A 20,070-nucleotide genomic window follows, 5' to 3' on the forward strand; every position below is an offset into this window, starting at 1 on the left:
GGAATTATTTCATTAAAAATGGATTGAGAGTGGTTTTATAAAAGGTAGTCACTTTCAATACATGGTAACACGATAGCATTTGAAGCTTGACAGGCTATTAATAAAGCAAGGGTCTTTTCACATGAAACATAAGTTGACTAGGACATAGATCTTGAACTACATATGCCTGTTAACAGTTAGGCACTTTTCCACCTTTAGCCATTTAGTAAAGGGAATTAACAGTGAACTAACCCTTACCATGTGCCCAGCCGTTTTCCAGTTGGGGGAGCCAGATGACACTGTGAGGCTGGTATAATTACTATTTAGATGAAAAGAAGGGAAAACCGAGGCTCAAAAAGGTAAAGTGAGGCGGAAAGTGCGGCTGGCTGTACATGGTAGAAAGGGACTGAAACCCAAGCCGTCTAAATGCTCACTCTTTGTTCTGCTGTATGTCGTTACCTCTGCTCTGTCACATTATTTTCCTCATTTGCTCTCAACCAAAAGCATTACTTATATTACAATTTTATCTCATTTCCAATATTTTATTACTTTCTTCTTCCTTCAATTAGATTCTTTAAAAGCTCCTCTAATGCTATTTTCGTATGAAAGCTGCCATTGGTTCAGCACCTACAGCCACTATGTTCAGCTTGATCTACCAAAATTAGAAACTGTTCAAAAGGCTACAAAGTCTGCCTTCTAAAAGCATTAAAGTTTGCAATATATTATCTAGCCATAAGGGTTCTGGAATTTGATTTTTCAAACCATCTCACACCTTAAAAATATAATTAATCTGTACCTCGAAAAATGAATTATCTATGTGAACAGGTTCAGATTAAATGTGTTCTGAATTCCTAAATTAAATTATGACTAGGAAAAAGTAGCCATACTAAAGACGACTGCAAAAAATATTGGTCCACTTTCAGGAAGGACACTTCTGGCAGAGACTGTGAAAGAAACAATTCACAGGTCTTCTCTTTGTCTCTCCTGTTGTACAAGCTAAAAGCAAAAGTACTATTTTCCTATCTCCCTTGCAGCTAGGAGTGAACATATGTCATACTTATGGTCAATAAAATATAAATAATTCCTGGCCTGGGGGGCAAGAGAAGGGGGGTGGAGAGACACATCTTCAAAGAAAAGACTTTCATTCCTTGCCTTTCCATCTTCTCGGGAAACAACATCTAGAAGCACAAAGCCATTTTAGAATGTAATAAGCATCCTTGAGATGAAAAGCCTGAGGACAAATTCTTGTACTGTAAGGATGCCAGAGTGAGGAGAAAATAAATAGGAAGAATCTTGTTCTGTGATGGCATTAGCAAGAGATTTGTTAAAACAAATCCCTGTCTATTTAAACTATCCTTCAGGTTTTTGTCATCTGATACTAATACATTCCTGGTTGATAAAATAAGTGGAATAAAACAACATTATAACAAATTTCCCCCATTCGTAGAGGGTTTCCATTCACAAACTGCAGAAAAGTTTCACTTCATATTTTTAAAAATGTACAAGTTTTTAGTGAGAATGAAGAAATGACCCATTTGTAAATTGAGTATGATTTTTTCTGATGAAAGAACAATGGTTAATTTTGTTGGGAGAAACAAGCCAGAAATTGAGTCAGGAATATAAAAGATGCAGAGACATGCTAGGTGTTGTGAAATACTTAGAAGGTGATATACTTCCACTTTGTATCATAAGCCCACCTAACAAAAAACAGTACTATATGGAGGAGGAGAATCAAACTTTTCCAATCTGCCCCATTTTAATAAGTTTTAGCATATTGGTATCGAGTTAAACTTATAATTATCAAATTATAGAAAATAGATTCTCAGTTATCTATACCAATGCTCCTGCTGGATAATGTAACTATTGGAGAAACTCCCAGGGCATGTGATTAGAAATTCAAACTCTCTTTTATAAATCAGAAAATAAAGTAGGGGTAGCCAGGTAAGATATTTTAGAAACAGCTTTCTGATGGCTCAGCTTGATATGGGGGTACCTCTAGAAGAAAACAGTCAGGCTGCATCTTCTTCAAACAATTCTCTGTGATGCAGCTTTTGACAAGACCTGGCTATCAGACTACTCCCGCTTATTATTCTCTGATGGGGGTCTGGCCTGCAGGTACCGCGTGTTACTAAGGGCGGAGATACAGACTCAGACCATCAGACTAGCAGATGGTAAGACTGACAACCTTGGATGGAAACTGATGAGCCTTACCAAGGCTCCAGCCTGAAGAGATGGTACCTCATTTCGACAAGCAAGTCGTGAAGTATCTACATATAAAGCTGCGACTTCTGTTAAAAATAAAACAAGTGAGGGTTGGCTCAAGGCCCCAGATTTCTCCCAAGCAAGGCAAAGATGATTTTGTAGCCTGGAAAGAAACTGTAACCCATTTATCAGCTGCTTGCCATGGCCATATGGTTCCGAGTAATTAGAGTATCCCCTGAACTCACCGGCACAAATGGACTGTAAAATGTACAGCAGAGTAACAAAATAAATGTCAGTGCTCTTGAAAGCTATTAAATAGGAAACAACTGCATTTCTTACTAAAAATATTTGTGGTGACATTAAGCCATCTTTTCACACAGTCTTTAGAACATGTTTAGAACGTATCTCGCTCCTAGATGCTCATCAAAATTACCTGTGTTGATCTCTTCCTCCCAGCCTGAGACTCTGATCCCATGAATCAGAGGGCTTGCCTAAGGATTTTCAGTTAAAAAAAAAAAGCAAAACAAAACTACCACCATATGATTCTCATACATAGCCAATACTGAGAAACACTGAATTAGACAGCAGAACCAGTTGTAGAATCTAGACAGTATGAGTCTACAGCACTTAAATATCAGGATACAAACATTTCTCTCTGCCTTCTGCAGAGCAAAAAAAAAGCATGCAGTCAGATTATACAAAAACCGTTTGAAATTATTAAGACTAGTGGTTAAAAATAGGCTGGTCAGAACACAGTGACACACTGGATTGTCAAGAACCTAGTTGTCCTGTATTCCAACCCTTCTGCTAATGTCCAAAGCTTTAAAAGCATTGGTCTTCATTAAGCATATACACTCCATAACTGATTTAATATCTCTTAGTGTAGGGCTCTGAAGCTTACAAACAGCTATGAACTCTTATTTGATTTTCTTAACAATTCTGCAAAGAAGGCAGAGCAGATACATATGCCCAGTTAACTAATTGTTATTACTATTGTTATTTTATACCTCTTGAATTTGAAGGCAACCGAACATATTACCTATTAAAAAGTTAATTACAAGAAAATGCATGCTTAAGAATAACTAGCAGGCATGTATAAATTTTGTAAAATGGGATGGAATGTGAGTGTTAAACTTTCAAGAAAATTAAATTACCCATTAACTACAATCTGATTGTGAGTACTATTCTCATTTTGAAAAATAAGCACGAGTCGGGAACATGCCAAACTTCAACCTTTAAAACCCTATAAACTGCATTGAAAAAAAACAATAGCGTAGAAATTCAATAGGTAGAAATATATTGTTACAGAAAATGTAAAGCTAAAAACAGATTCTGGAGTAAACTATATTTCACAGTTAATTTGCTGTCATACAATGTGGGATCTCAAAGAGCATGAATGGCCACACTTGGCAGAGCAGGTCTGATGTTGCAAAGGTGATGATGATGATGTGGGCACCAAGAGTCAGAACTGGGGGAGAATCTTTGCTGATCCATTTACTGGCTGTATGACTACTGGCAAGGTCCTTAATTCACCTAGACCTCCATTTCCTCATTTATGAAAAGATAGTACTATCTACCTTATATAGCATTGCTATAAAAACTGAATAAAGAAATACACGTTGGGGGTCTGATACATCCAGACAGTCCCCTGATTTGAGGGTTCTAAATACAGAATTTGTCTTCAATGAGAATATATCCATTTTATTTACAGTGACTGAAAGTATTCACACCAATGATTCCATATTCAACATTCAGATTAGAATTAATGGCAAATATTTACCACGACACTGAAATGCGTTATTTGTACAAATGCGTAGCAACAGAACCTGGCTCAAACTACTTTTTAAAACTACAAAGTGAAAGAGCAAAACAACCGTTTGATTCCTAAACAGCAAAATTAAAGAAGGGTTTGTTAACCCCAAATTCGCTGAAATCTCAAACTTATTTTTGGAAACACCAGATGCCAGGTTTCCAGACCAGGAATTTAAGAACTCGGTGCTTAGACATTTGTGGAAAACAGATGTGGCATTGTATGACATTGGCACCAGATTTCCAGGGAAACACCAGATGCAGAGTTTGGCCAGATACGGAACCAGAGAAACAGCAGGCCACCACCTCCATCCTGCTGCTTCTTTCTGCACCACACAAGCCAGAGCCCTATGAGGTCTATTTAAATTCTGTTAGAGTTTCATTCCCATGCCAGACACGAGGGAACGTTATGTTGGGGGAATGAGTCTCTTGCTATACCCCGACTTGAGAATGTTTAATCAAGTGAATGTAGTTAAAACCTCAATGCCACAATTATCATTAAATGGATACACAAACCCACCAAGCAAGACATCTGGTTGTAATGAATTCCCTAATATTAACATGATATTCAAAAACTCATCAGGAAAAGATGGGAGACTGGCTTTCAGGACAACATAACAAATGGAAACCAAAGTCAGTTATCTTAAATTCACCTCATATCTATTAGCAGAAATTCCGTTCAAGTAGCAGTACCATATATATAACACTACATATATATACCTGAGGGTATGTTCATATTTCGTTACCTATCTAAAATTTTAAAAATACTGGCTTATATACTACACCTACATCATTTCAAGATACATAAATGTATAAGATAATTATTTTTCAGAATATAGAAAGTCTTAGGCTTCCCTGGTGGTGCAGTGGTTAAGAATCTGCCTGCCAATGTAAGGGACACGGGTTCGAGCCCTGGCCTGGGAAGATCCCACATGCCGCGGAGCAAGTAAGCCCGTGCGCCACAACTACTGAGCCTGAGCTCTAGAGCCAGCAAGCCACAGCTACTGAGCCCACACGCCACAACTACTGAAGCCTGCGCACCTAGAACCTGTGCTCTGCAACAAGAGAAGCCACCGCAATGAGAAGCCCGCACACAGCAACGAAGACCCAACACAGCCAAAAATAAATAAATAAGTAAATAAAAATTAACTGAAAAGTGAAAAATAAGCAACAGCTTAGAAAAACAGTTGCAGAAAACATGACACGAAGATAAATATCTATATTATATGAAGAGCTTAAAGAAATTGTCAGGAGTGACAATATAATTCCAGTAAATAAATAGGAAAAAATGAAAAGAGAATACATAAAGAAGAAAATAATATTAAAAGAAAAATTTTTTGCAAATATAAACTCTCTAGTCATGAAGACAGCTGTAAATGACTATTAATTCAACCATTTCATTCTACAAATGTTTACTGAGTGTCAGCTACTTGCCCGGAACTCCTAAGGGCACAACAGTGAATGAATAAAGTAAACTGTCACAGCCTTAATTTGGGAATATAAAAATAATAACACTTTTAAAGTTAAAATGAAACTGGTACCTATTCTGTTAGGTACCTATTCAGGTACCTAACAGCATTTTAAATATAAATAATCTTTAGAAAAGGGTCATAGGAATTCTTGTCCAAAAAGCAAATCTAAAAGAAAGAAAAGGCTACCAACAGAAGGCTCTCAGAAATCTCATTTATTTATCACGATGTGTTACCCCCATCAGAAGGTAAGATCCTAAAGAGCAGAGACCTTGTGGGTTACCAGTGAGCCCCTAGTGCTTGGAGCAGCACCCAGGAATGAAGAGGTACCCAATAAACTTTTGTAAAACAGATGAATAAATAAACACAGTGAACTGTAATCAAACTCTATTACACAACTCATTTTATACAAAGTTGAAGTAACAATGTGGAAAAACTATCATAATTATAATATATTGCAGGCATATAAACATAAGCAGAAACAAGGAATAGAAGAAACTATGCAAAAATTAAACACATGGGGGGTGGGCTGAGAGATGGTGTAAGCATTTAAAGGGATAACATTTAATTTATATAATAGCACCACAGTGTTTTTCAACTGAGTAATTAGGTAAAGAATTTTAGTATCTATTTTTACTTTGCCATCTTCCTCTCTAACAAATGTTTCTACATATCTCTTCATAGTTCTTTTCTGCCTCTTATAGCCCATCTGGAAAAACAAAAAAACAAAAAACAAAAAACCCTAACATTCCCTAAGGCATTTCTCCTACTCAGAAGCTACTTCAAGTTAGTTTAAACAATCTGCTAATAAATGAAAGGGAAAGAAAGGGATTTAAAAAAAGTAAATCTTTGAACTGAGCAACTGAGAAAGTGAAAAGTCCATGTTAATTGCATAGAGTTTAGACCTGGCAGTGTACTGTTGAGAACGTGCAGATTGGCATCTTCCTTTCTGTTATCATGCCACTTTTCTTAAAAAATAAAGAATTTCAAAAATAAGACCATAATTATGATAGTCTATTCTAATAGCTATTTTAACTTAGAAAATATAAGTTCTTCATTCAGTAGAAGGGATAGATCCAGAAAAAAATGGAAGTAGTACTGCAAATATATCTGTACGGATACTTGACATGGAATATTAAGGACAACTATTGGAAGTAAAGGAAAAGCACTAGAAAAGATAAACGATAATCCACAAAGTTAGAGTAAATTTCCAGACATACACACAGAGTTAAAGGAACTTATGGGAAATAACATTTTCAAATTGTTTTTCAAATACTTTCCTGTATGCTGATTTTGCAAATGGAGTTTTAATTTTTCCAATAGATCACACTCTGGTAACAAAAGTTTGTATGCAGAAAAAGGAATTAAGCAGTTATCATATAATTTATAAGCTGAAAAATTTTAATTTTATATAAAAATTGAGATTGTAGGAAAAAAAACCCAAAACAGTAGCTATAGTTTAGAACCATACACAAGTTATTAGTAGTAGTTCTTCAAAACTATTTAAAAACTTATTACCACCAAAAAATGATTTTCTTAAAATTTCCACTTAAACATTTGCACATTTCAAAGTGTTTGATCAGGAAAAAGACACACTTCCAAGTGAAAGTTAACCTCCAAAAGAGGTATAGCAACCCCAAGATTAGGGATGATGAACTAAAAGCAGCACTTAGTGCTGTCACAGGAGATCTTTACACATTTTCCATCTCCAGAAATATCTCGTTTCTTTGGCTGGATGCTTATCATTTTTCAAGAAGAAAAACCCGTAAAGCAGTGATTTACTGTGTGTGGTTTTTGCATCAGCAGTCACTGAGTCAACTGGGATGCTTTATAGGAATACAGATTCAAACCCCTGTCCCCAGAAATAAGTCAATGGGTCTGGAATGAGCCCAGATATCTGGAATTTTAACATGCAACTTAAATAATGGCCTTAGAGATAGTAATCCAACTCTCTTCTTCACATGATGCCATTCAAACTGGAAGAGATTAGCTTAATTATCTGAGCCAATCAGTAGCAGAGCAAGAATGAAAACCCAGAACGGCTACAGCCCAGTCCAATCTTCTTTGCTCTAAATAAGCTTCCAATCTTCCATTTTAATAACTCTTCAACACATTCTGTAGCAGCTACCCTTCCACCTCTATCCACTGTTTGTTTACTTCCTCTGGAGAAAGTTCCAAAGTAAACTAGTAAAACTATGTATAAATAGAGGCAAGAAAAATGAAAATAGTTCATATGTGAGGGGGATGTAGGTCAGTTTTATTTTATTTATACTGTAAGTTATGTGGGTGATAAAAATCACTATTTTAATTTTTTTTAAACTAAGCTTTGATTCTTGGACTTAAATTAGATGTAATACAAATTAAGATACAGAGATTCAAATCTAACATCTCTTACATTTTTACGATTAGTTTTTTTTCTATCATTTAAAAAAAACGTAAGATTACTTCATGTGTTGTGTGTATAAAGCTTTTAGAAGGGACATCTAACTATTTTACTATCTTTTAGTACTTTTCCTAAAACACTAGATTAAAGCCCTCTGCATTCAGAAGGACTCCTTATTTAGCCTGTCACCCAAGTTCTTTCCACAGTCTGCTCAACCACGTAAGAAAACCCACGAGCAACTTTCCTCTGGAGAGAAAGACATATACCAGGATGTAAAAATAGATGAAACTGGAATGGTATGTCAGGGCCTAAACATGAAGGGCCTTCCTTAATTTATCCATCTGGTCTTGAGCCAACTAATTAATTCTGTAAGACTTGACTCAAGACCAAGTGCCTTAAGACCTGGCTCTATATAATACGATGCAATTATTTTTAAGACCGCATATACAAACAATGGTGTGCACTTTTTGAAGGCGCACATATGGGCATGTTAAAGCATTAAAAACAGACTTGAAATATACATTCATCAAAAATAGGTTTACTTCTCAAAAGATGAGGAGGGGTCCAGCATAAATGCTTTAATTTTTAAGGAGATAATATTGATTAGTTGTATATGGAAGTGTTTCTAATTCCCAGACTTCACTAGATGCCCTTTTTGCCCTTCTCTGTAACTTCTGCACAAGTCTAATAAAGTACTGAGCTCACCATCCACCATAAATGCTGACTTGTCTGACTTTTCCTCCTGGAAGGTAAGACGTGTTCTCCTCAGTAAACACATCATTTTTAGAGTGTCTGACATGGTATACAATGTTTACTGAATGCACACTCTGAACCTCCTAGGCAACTAAGTTATTCAAGGAAAGAATTCTTAGTCTATTTCTAAAAGGTCACAAGCCAGAAATTTTCTTTTCAACATACACTTTAAAAAGACACTTTGATATAGTGGCTAAGAAGCTAGGCTTAGAGTTATAAAGTTCTTGTTTTAAATTAAACTCTGCATGATGAACTGTAATCCTTAAACAAGTTACTTAATTGTCATTCTTCTCATCTATAAAACATGGATAAGAATATCTTCCTCCTACCTTTGTGGGGAAGATTAAAAGGGAATGTTTATAAATTAATTAGCACAGTACCTGGTACCCAACATATGGTAGTCATTATTATGCTCTTCAAGCTCAATTATTATTAAAGCAAGAGTTTCTTATAATTTTTTGCTAACCAGAAAGTATTAACAAAACTTTAAAAATATATACTTTTAGAGGATAACATAAACCCAGATAATCTAGCTAACGTTAATAATGAAACTAGTAATTGGAAGTCCACCAGGTCTGTGCAAGTAAAAAATGAATACCTCAATTAATTTGGCAGAGTAACTTCTATTCTGATGCATGCAAATTTTGCATTTTTAACCTTATTCCAATTTTTTTTAAGTTTTAAGCATCTTCACAGACTGAAAATGTTCATATTCAATTCATACACATTATTAAGCTGTACATCACCACCCTTCTTGAGGACTATGCTAACTCTCCATGTTATTAATATGCCAACAGTGCTCAATGATGCCTTCCACAGTTAATTGGCTAAGAAATCTTATCCTTAAAAATGTAATTAATAAATCCACACTGAAGTTCAGAGGATGCCTTGGATAAAGATCTATAGTTAATTTTTTTGAAACTACTGTTTGTTTTGAGTTGCTATCTCTATCTTCTATTATGAAAAATATCAGCATTTATATTTCACTTTATCGTAACCCATGATAATTTATCACAAAATAAGTTCATGTTAGATTGGATATCCAAAACACACTGCTTAATTCCACAAATAATGACTAAGTATCTAATACATTCTAGGCTGAAAGATTAAAAATTCATTCCTAAAAAGGTGTAAGAAAATAATTTTCTTATACATATTAAAAACCAGGTATGTTAGAGAAAAAGAAGTCTACAGAATCAAATGAAATTAACAGAATTTGTTAAAACTAACATCAGTCTCCTCAAAACATTTAAATTCTCTACTGAGTCCTTTGATGTTAACAAATTTAATATCCCAACAATCTATCTTATTTATATATGTGATACGTGTGTGTATGCATGCGTGTGAATGTGTGTATATCAATCACTTGTCTCTTGTCAATTATCTCCTCGGCAAGCAACGTATCTACTCCAAAAAAACCGACAAAAACCAAACCAAAAAAAAAAAAAAAACCCAAATCCTGTAAACTGAAGAAAATATGTTACCTGTGCCTACTCTATAATTTTCTGTCACAAAACAAAAGAAATAACAACAGGCGCAGAACGAGGTCTATTCAACAACGGCTGTAATGGTTAATTGGTTCTTAATTATTCTCTCATGTGGTTTTGTAATGTTACTTCAGCTAAGAATACTTTTCAAAAATTAATTTTCATGATTCTATTTCCTCAGTTCCTTCAAAGGGTGATGTCCAGTCTCAAATTTGATGTAGATTACCTTCCTGATTCTGGTGGAACTGAGAAAATTCAACAGAGCAACTCTTTGTTATATTTAGTGGAGTACAGAAGGCAAAAGCAAAACTCTATCAGTAAAACATGAATAAGTCTAACAAAACAAAGCACTGTTGTTAATGTAGCTTTGTCATGTTTGTAATGTAAGGAACCACAATTTGCCATCACTGTAACATAGCTCACCTGTTCATTTTTGCAAAGCCACACACTGTTTCCACTTAACACAGTAAAAATTTTAGCTTTATAGCCTCTCAGTTCAAGATATCCACATTTCTCAGGTGCAACAGCTCCTTGAGACTGCGAGGAAAGGGCCTGTAACTTCAGTGCATTTAACAGGATGCTGATCCAGTCATTTCTCTCCTCTGAAAATAGACAGGAGAAAATACATATGTTTAGTAAGTTATAAACACATACAAATGTGGAAAGAGATTGACTTTCTCTGGAACAGATCATTTACAGATTCTTTCCCAGAACCACAATCTAACTGCTACTGTTGGCAGGGCAAATGGCCCAATTTTGTTAGGGAAAATAAATAACACTTATTAGTCATTCCTTGGTATCCACAGGAGATTGGTCCCAGGACCCACAGCGGGTACCAAACTCTGTAGATGCTGAAGCCCCTTACAGTCAGTCAGCCCTCTGCATTCTCAGGTTCATCAATGAGGGTTCCACCAACCAGGGATCAAAAATGTCCTCAGATGTGGAAATCAAGGATATGGAGGGCCGACTGTACTCAGATGTCCTGTAACCAATATCACTGGCTTCAACTGGCAGCTAAATAGAAATGCAAGATCCTAGACCCCCCTCCAGACTTGATGAATCAGAATCTTCAATTTAAGAAGACCTCCAGATGATGTGTATCCATGTTAACGTCTAAGTAGCATTCTGTTAGATTATTCATGAGATTGGATTGTCTCTTTTAATATAAGAAAGTAATATGGCTACTGAACAGGTAACAGATTGTACCCAGCAATGTAGTTACTAAAATATCCAGAAAAGCTTACTTTTTAACAGGCACTTGGAATCTACTCAAGAGTGTGCTTGCCTTGATATTCACTCACCCATTCCATTCACTAACAATAGCATCTTCATCTGTTGAATTAAAACTTAGTTCTCTCACTCTTTCCACAAAGTGATCTTCAACTATGTACAACACATTGTGTTACAGGCATAGGAATTCAATCCAGTCCCCAAAGAGCAATCAAAGCTATAAGTCAAGTTTGATATGAACACATAATGGAACACAGAATACTACAAATGTCATGCAAGAGGTATCAAATAATGTATGAGTCAATTCAATGGAGGTAAGTGATTTGCTGAAGGTCATATAGCACGTGAGTATTAAAATTAGGAGAATCAAATGTTTTAATTCTCAGACAATTGTCCTCGGCACTATGAAAAAAAAAAAAGGATATTTGTGCAAGCTCTTGAGGATGTGGAGCAATTTAAAAGACAAAACTAGAGTTTTGGGAGGAGGATGAGCAAAACAGAATTCTAAGCACAAGACCAAAGGCGGAAACAACAAACATCTGCTCAGGGACTAATTTATGAATGAGCATATTTATAATTCTGAACTCACAAAGAAATAATGGGAAATAGGGCTGGAGATCCTACAGTGCCTAGGAGAGGAATTTAGTCTTTATTATGGAGGCAGAAGAAAACCATTTCAAAATTCTTGGCAAGAAATGGACATGATTAAGATGACAGACCAAACTGGAAGCTTGGAGGTCAGGAATAAGGCAATAGAGTCTTAAAGTATACAATGAAAAGGGAAACATATGGAGAGTCAAGATATTAAGGAGAGTAAAAAATAGCCGTGGTTTTGAATATGTTTGACACATGTTCACCAAAAAATGAATAAATTACTCAGAATAAAAGGTAGCTGGGTATCATGAGTCAACCAAAGAAGGTAGAAGGTTGTATTAACAGAACCACCTGAGGTTTTTAGCTCCCTGGCATGAGCATCCAGGCAGACTGATAGCAATATGTGAATGAAGGTAACCTATATAAGGGAAGACTCATGACAGTGGATAAATGTTTAATGTAAAAGGAGAAGAAATGGTATACACCTGAGGTATAACTGATTCTAGGAGGCTAGAAAATGGGCCAGCAAAAAACAAATGGAAAAGTGATTATTAAGGTAAAAAGGAAAAAAAACAAAACAGGCTAAATTCCAGGTAGGAAACTTTTTTGAGAAGGAAAGAGTAAGTAGGACCCAAGCTTGGGAAATTGCCTAGTATCTCAGATCCTTCTAAGACAGGTCTGGTTTAGAGGTGATGTCATTGTGGATTGAAGTAAGTCTCCATATTAGACTTGCTTACATTCCAGCATGGATCCAGAGTTATTTTACAATGTAAGTCTTAATTTTTAAAGTATCTTCATTCTTTCTCACCTTCAGAACTACTAAAACCAGCTAGTTGTGTCTTTAATGACCAAGGCCAAAGTATTTATTAAAAACTCATTCAACAATATTTTATTGCAGGTATTACATAATCCTCAATAACAGTGTTTGTTCCTATATACCAAGTTTCCCCAGCATTATTATAAAGTAAAAGACATGAAAATATTCAGGTAACTAAGCCTATGTCAATACACAGTAGCTACTCTACATTTTACATCTACACAGACTGCACTGTAATAATTTATTACATTTTCAGTAACAGCAAAAGACCTTCCACTCTACTTGGTGATTACTTGTGATCATTAAGTCCACACAAGATATTCCTGCCAAGTAAATGGTATATAATGTTTTCTGTTTGTTTATGTTAATCCATATAAATCACTGACTTTGAAATGCAGGTCATAATTTAATGAACGGGGCCAAAGTGATTGTGGTTTCTTTGTCAGGAAACAATTTGAAACTGGCTATTGCATTAACTGTTGGACTTAAGTATATTATGGCTGTATCTCAACAAATGGTGCCCTTATAGCCTAGAAGAATTCTCTAGCTCCTGAGGGCCTCATTTACTAATAGGAAGTACACAGTCATGAAGAAGAACAGAATTGAATAGTAACATTCAGTTTATATTTAATTACCCATGCCAATGGAGATAAACAGTGATACAGACAATTCAAACACAATGAAAGAGATTACAGGTGTCATTGGTATTTGGCTTTGCAAAGTGTGCATACTTGAACATGGGGAACATGCTCTGACAAGTCACAATATTCCAAAACAAATAATGATTTCCCCTTGGGCAAAGGCAAAGCTGGATACTAAGCTGGCTTTTGCCTGCTCTTCACACCAAGATACTTTTATTCTTTCCAATAACAAGTGTTTATTGAGCATCTATTTTGATCTTAGCACTGTGCTAAGCACTACTCCCTCTGAGAATATACTCTGATGTTGATATATCTTTGCTCAGAGTAGAGTATTCCAGGTTGGAAAAAGAAAAAAAGGAGTTAGCAATCCCCTCAAACCTCAAATTATTTCTTAAGGTTTTCAGGAATGCCAACTCAGAGTGTACAAATCAAAAAAAAAAGAGGTTAAAAAAATGAACAGGAGAGACTTAACATCCTCTGGACTACTGGTTTAGCACTAGGCATATTCATTAGTAAAAAAGGACTGATTATATGAGGGGTTGCTACACAAGTGCCATGTAAAACATTAATAAAAGAATCTAACAAAGTTTGGATGTACTCTTAACTTTTGATATAATATAATCTAACTAAAGATTCCTCAGTGTAACCCATGATCAATATTAGAGAAGGAATTATTACACACCAGTGTTGTTCTTGAAATTGATGATTCATTCATACAAATGTCTACTGAGTGCCTATGCTCTAAGCCCTATCCTGAATACCAGCCTTACTCTCCAGAAACTTACACTCTTGTGAAAGGAGGAAGGCAATAAAATGTAGACATATATTACATGGCGACAAGTGCAATGGGATAAAATAAAGCACAGGATGAGGGGTACAGAAAGTGCTATTTTATATAGGGTAATAGAAAAAGGCTCAGAAAGAAGGTGGTGGCTAAGCAAAAGCCTAAAGGAAGTGGAAGTGATGGAGCAAGTTAGGAGGAGGACTGGAGGAAGAGCCTTCCAGGATACAGAAAGCAGAAAGTGCCAAGGCCAAGGCAACAGCAGATTTGGCATGCTCGCGGGACAAGAGACCCCTGTAGCTGCAAGGCAGTGAATGAGGTAGAGCACAGAAGGAAACAAGGACAGAGAGACCAGGGTCAGATCATGCATGGACTCTGGAAATCACAGTACTTTACTCTCAGTGAGCTGGAAACATGACAGAGCATCTGAAATAAACTGACAGGACCTGACTTGCTTGTTGAAGGATCACTCTGACAACCATACTGAAAATATGCCTGCAGTCGATCAAGGGAGGTTGTGACAATCATCAAGATAGACATGGTGGCTTGTAGGAGAGTGACGGTGGTGGAGGTGCTGACAATTGGTCAGAACCCCAACATATTTCCAAAATCAGACTGGTAAGATTTGCTGATGGCCTGGATGGGACCGAGGTAGGAAAAAAGATTCGATGATGACGCCAAAGTTTGTGGCCTATTAAATTATGATAGGCAATGAAAGTACACAACAGAGAACTTTCAACTCCCCTGGCTCTTCCTCCAGATAGCAAATGTTCCATGCCTTGCTCCTTTTTTTTTTAAAATAAGTTTATTTATTTTATTTATTTATCTTCGGCTGCGTTGGGTCTTCCTTGCTGTGCGCGGGCTTTCTCTAGTTGGGGTGAGCGGGAGCTACTCTTCTGTTTTGTAGATAGGTTCACTTGTGCCATACTTTAAATTCCACATATAAGTGATATATGGTATTTGTCTTTCTCTTTCTGACTTACTTCACTTAGTATGATAATCTCTAGTTGCATTCATGTTGCTGCAAATGGCATTATTTTGTTCTTTTTTATGGCTGAGTAGTATTCCATTGTATATCTGTACCACATCTTTTTATGCATTCATTGGTTGATAGACATTTAGGTTGTTTCCATGTTTTGGCCATTGTGAATAGTGCTGCTATGAACATTGGGGTGCATGTATCTTTCTGAGTTATAGTTTTGTCCAGGTATATGCCCAGGAGTGGGATTGTTGGATCATGTGGTAATTCTATTTTTACTTTTCTGAGGAACCTCCATACTGTTTTACATACTGTCTACACCAACTTACATTCCCACCAACAGTGTAGAAGGGTACCCTTTTCTCCACACCCTCTCCAGCACTTGTTATCTATAGACTTTTTAATGATGGCCATTCTGGCCAATGTGAGGTGTACCTCATTATAGTTTTGACTTGCATTTCTCTAATAATTAGTGACGTTGAACATCTTTTCATGTGCCTACTGGCCATCTGTATGTCTTCTTTGGAAAAATGTCTATTAAGGTCTTTTTTTGAACGGGTTGTTTGTTTTTTGTTGTTGAGTTGTATCGGCTGTTTGTGTATTTTGGAGATTAAGCCTTTGTTGGTCACATCATTTGCAAATATTTTCTCCCGTTCTGTAGGGGTTTTTTTTGGTTTGGTTTGGTTTGTTTCTTTGTTTGTTTTATGGTTTCCTTTGCCATGCTTGCAGGTTTGATTAGGTGCCATTTGCTTATTTTTGTTTTTATTTCTATTGCCTTGGGAGACTGACCTAAGAAAACATTGGTACAATTTATGTCAGAGAATGTTTTGCTTATGTTCTCTTCTAGGAGTTTTATGGTGTCATGCCTTATGTTTAAGTCTTTAAGCCATTTTGAGTTTATTTTTGGACCACTCAGAATTCGTAAGCCTTCTAACTATGAGAACTGCCCACTGAAAATGTGATATCACCTGTTTTTTAAAGTAACACAACACCTGTGTGACTACAGGTGCCAAGGGCATACAGACTAACTGAAGGATTAGCTGTTAACCCCAGAAGGATTAACCCTCTGAGCAATTCTAGCAATTCTGCTTGGGGACAAAAGGAATCAGATTAAATTTTCTAGTTGAGGAAGAGAATTTTAAAGATGTTATTATTTCAATAAAATTAACTTTCAAGTAAGAAAATGACAATATTTTCACAAGGAAATCCAGGGGAATTGAAGCCTTAGAAAATTTGTGGGGAAAAGATGCCAAATTGTAATCCTCTCTTAGCAACACCAGTGGGCAATGCAGCATTTTTGAAATCTTGACACTGGTTTTAAGGGAGACAAAGGGAGCTGTGTATTTAGGTCACTCAGATACTTTTCACCAAAAATGAAGAATTCGTCTGTTACGATGTCAAACTACTGCCCCCTTCTGCTCTAAACTTTGATTTTGCTTCTTGATTAGATTGAAGCAAAGTTTAATTAGGCTTAAAGTTCATTAAGTCAAGTTTTTCATAAGCCACTATGGTTGATTTCTCAGTGTCCACCAAATAAAAAATAATCAACCATTTGTATACATAGAAGGAGGAATAAAAAAAACCTTAATAAAATACATATAGTATCTTGTTGAAGGTTCCATACCAAATATATAGACACATGTGCCATTTACATATATACACATATACACATACATACACACACACACACCCTTATACACTTATCTTTAAAAATGTGAGTTGTTACTATGTAAAAATGACTTTCAATGAAAACAGCATATTCATTAATTCTATGTTGACAGTCTCAGTTTTCACTGAAGCAGTATTTTCATGGTTTCAAAAATTAAACACCTAATACTTATTTAACAAACAATAATTCATACTAAGGTTCATAAAGTTTTTTTTTGTTTAATAGATCTTTATTGGAGTATAATTGCTTCACAATACTGTGTTAGTTTCTGTTGTACACCAAAGTGAATCAGCCATATGCATACATATGTCCCCGTATCTCCTCCCACTTGAGCCTCCCTCTTATCCTCCCTATCCCACCCCTCTAGGTCACCGCAAAGCACTGACCCGACCTCCCTGCGCTATGCTTCTGCTTCCCACCAGCCAACTATTTTACATTCAGTAGTGTATATATGTTGATGCTACTCTCACTTCGCCCCAGCTTCACCCTCCCATCCCATGTCATCAAGTCCATTCTCTATGTCTACCTCTTTATTCCTTCCCTGCAACTAGGTTCATCAGTACCATTTTTTTTCATAGATTCCATATATATGTGTTAGCATATGGTATTTGTTGTTCTCTTTCTGACTTACTTCACTCTGTATGACAGACTGTAGGTACTTCCACCTCACTACAAATAACTCAATTTCATTTCTTTTTATGGCTGAGTAATATTCCATTGTATATATGTGCCACATCTTCCTTATCCATTCATCTGTCAGTGGACATTTAGGTTGCTTCCACATCCTGGCTATTGTAAATAGTGCTGCAATGAACACTGTGGTATGTGTCTCTTTTTGAATTATGGTTTTCTCAGGGCATATGCCTAGTAGTGGGATTACTGGGTCATATGGTAGTTCTATTTTTAGTTTTTTAAGGAAACTCCATACTGTTTTCCATGGTGGTTGCATCAATTTACATTTCCACCAACAGTGCAGGAGGGTTTCCTTTCCAACACACCCTTTCTAGTATTTATTGTTTCTAGATTTTCTGATGATGGCCATTCTCACCAGCATGAGGTGATACCTCATTGTAGTTTTGATTTGCATTTCTCGAATAATTAGTGATGTTGAGCATCTTTTCATGTGCCTCTTGGCCATCTGTATGTCTTCCTTGGTGAAATGTCTTTAGGTCTTCTGCCCATTTTTTAACTGGATTGTTTGTTCTTTTGCTATTGAGCTCCATGAGCTATTTGTATATTTTGGAGATTAATCCTTTGTCTGTTGATTCGTTTGCAAATAGTTTCTCAAATTCTGAGGGGTGCCTTTTTGTCTTGTTTATGGTTTCTTTGCTGTGCAAAAGCTTTTAAGTTTAATTAGGTCCCATTTGTTTACTTTTGTTTTTATTTCCATTTCTCTAGGAGGTGGGTAAAAAAAGATCTTGCTGTGGTTTATGTCAAAGAGTGTTTTTCCTATGTTTTCCTCTAAGACTTTTATAGTGTCTGGTCTTATATTTAGGTCTTTAATACACTTGGAGTTTATTTTTGTGTATGGTGTTAGGTAGTGTTCTAATTTCATTCTTTTACATGTAGCTGTCCAGTTTTCCCAGCACCACTTATTGAAGAGGCTGTCTTTTCTCCACTGTATGTTCTATCCTCCTTTGTTGTAAATTTGGTGACAATATGTGCGTGGATTTATCTCTGGGCAGTCTATCCTGTACCATTGATCTATATTTCTGTTTTTGTGCCAGTACCATACTGTCTGGATTACTGTAGCTTTGAGGTGCAGTTTGAAGTTGGGGAGCCTGATTCCTCCAACTCCATTTTTCTTTTTCAGGATTGCTTTGGTTATTCGGGGTCTTTTGTGTTTCCATATGAATTGCAAAATTTTTTGTTCTAATTCTGTGAAGAATGCCATTGGTAGTTTGACAGGGATTGTATTGAATCTGTAGATTGCTTTGGGTAGTATAGTCATTTCACAATATTGATTCTTCCAATCCAAGAACATGGTATATTTCTTCATCTGTTTATGTCATCTTTGATTTCTTTCATCAGTATTTTATAATTTTCTGAGTACAAGACTTTTGTCTCCTTAGGGAGGTTTATTCCTAGGTATTTTTTTCTTTTTGTTGCAGTGGTAAACAGGAGTGTGTCCTTGATTTCTCTTTCTGATTTTTCATTGTTGGTGTAGAGGAATGACAGAGATTTCTGTGCATTAATTTTATATCCTGCAACCTTACCAAATTCATTGATTAGTTAGAGTAGTTTTCTGGTGGCATCTTTAGGATTTTCTATGTATAGTATCATGTCATCTGCAAACAGTGATAGTTTTCTTTTCCAATTTGTATTCCTTTTATTTCTTTTTCTTCTCTGATTGTCGTGGCTAGGACTTCCAAAACTATGTTGAATAAGAGTGGCGAGAGTGGACATCCTTGTCCTTTTCCTGACCTTAGTGGAAATGTTTTCAGTTTTTCACCACTGTGTATGTTGCTTGCTATGGGTTTGTCATATATGGTCTTTATTATGTGGAGGTAGGTTCCCTCTATGCCCATTTTCTGGAGAGTTTTCATCCATCATAAATGGGTATTGAATTTTGTCAGAAGCTTTTTCTGCATCTATTGGGATGATCATATGGTATTTATTCCTTAATTTGTTAATGTGGTGTATCACAATGTTTGATTTGCATATATTGAAGAATGCTTGCATCCCTGGGATAAATCCCACTTGATCATGGTGTATGATCCTTTTAATGTACTGTTGGATTCTGTTTGCTAGTATTTTGTTCAGGATTTTTGCATCTATGTTCATCAGTGATATTGGTCTATAATTTTCTTTTTTTGTGAGACCTTTTTCTGGTTTTGTATCAGGGTGATGGTGGCTTCGTAGAATGAATTTGGGATTGTTTCTCCCTCTGCAATTTTTTGGAAGAGTTTGAGAAGGACTGGTGTTAGTTGTTCTCTAAATGTTTCATAGAATTCGCCTGTGAAGCCCTCTGGTCCTGGACTTTTGTTTGTTGGAAGATTTTTAATTACGGTTTCACTTTCATTGTGATAGGTCTGTTTATATTTTCTAATTCTTTCTGGTTCGGTCTTGGAAAATTGTACCTTTCTAAGAATTTGTCCGTTTCTTCACGGTTGTCCATTTTATTGCCATGTAGTTGTTTGCAGTATTCTCTTATAATCCTTTGTATTTCTGCAGTGTCAGTTGTGATTTCTCCTTTTTCATTTCTAATTTTATTGATTTGTGTCCTCTCCTATTTTTTCTTGATGAGTCTGTGCAAGGGTTTATTAATTTCATTTAT

At 36.0% G+C, this 20,070-nt stretch overlaps 1 protein-coding gene across 1 annotated transcript in view; it reads right to left on the reverse strand.

The window, feature by feature from the left end:
• Positions 1-20,070, reverse strand: part of ARAP2 (ArfGAP with RhoGAP domain, ankyrin repeat and PH domain 2) — a gene marked incomplete at both ends in the record, with an annotated part of 189,236 nt that overhangs the window by 121,565 nt on the left and 47,601 nt on the right. The window contains one exon of the mRNA XM_082838650.1: positions 10,506-10,684. Within this exon, the coding sequence (XP_082694776.1) occupies positions 10,506-10,684 (179 nt within the window). The remainder of the gene's footprint in view (positions 1-10,505; positions 10,685-20,070) is intronic.

Source organism: Leucopleurus acutus (genome assembly GCF_964270905.1).
Source record: "Leucopleurus acutus genome assembly, chromosome: 4".
NCBI lineage: Eukaryota > Metazoa > Chordata > Mammalia > Artiodactyla > Delphinidae > Leucopleurus > Leucopleurus acutus.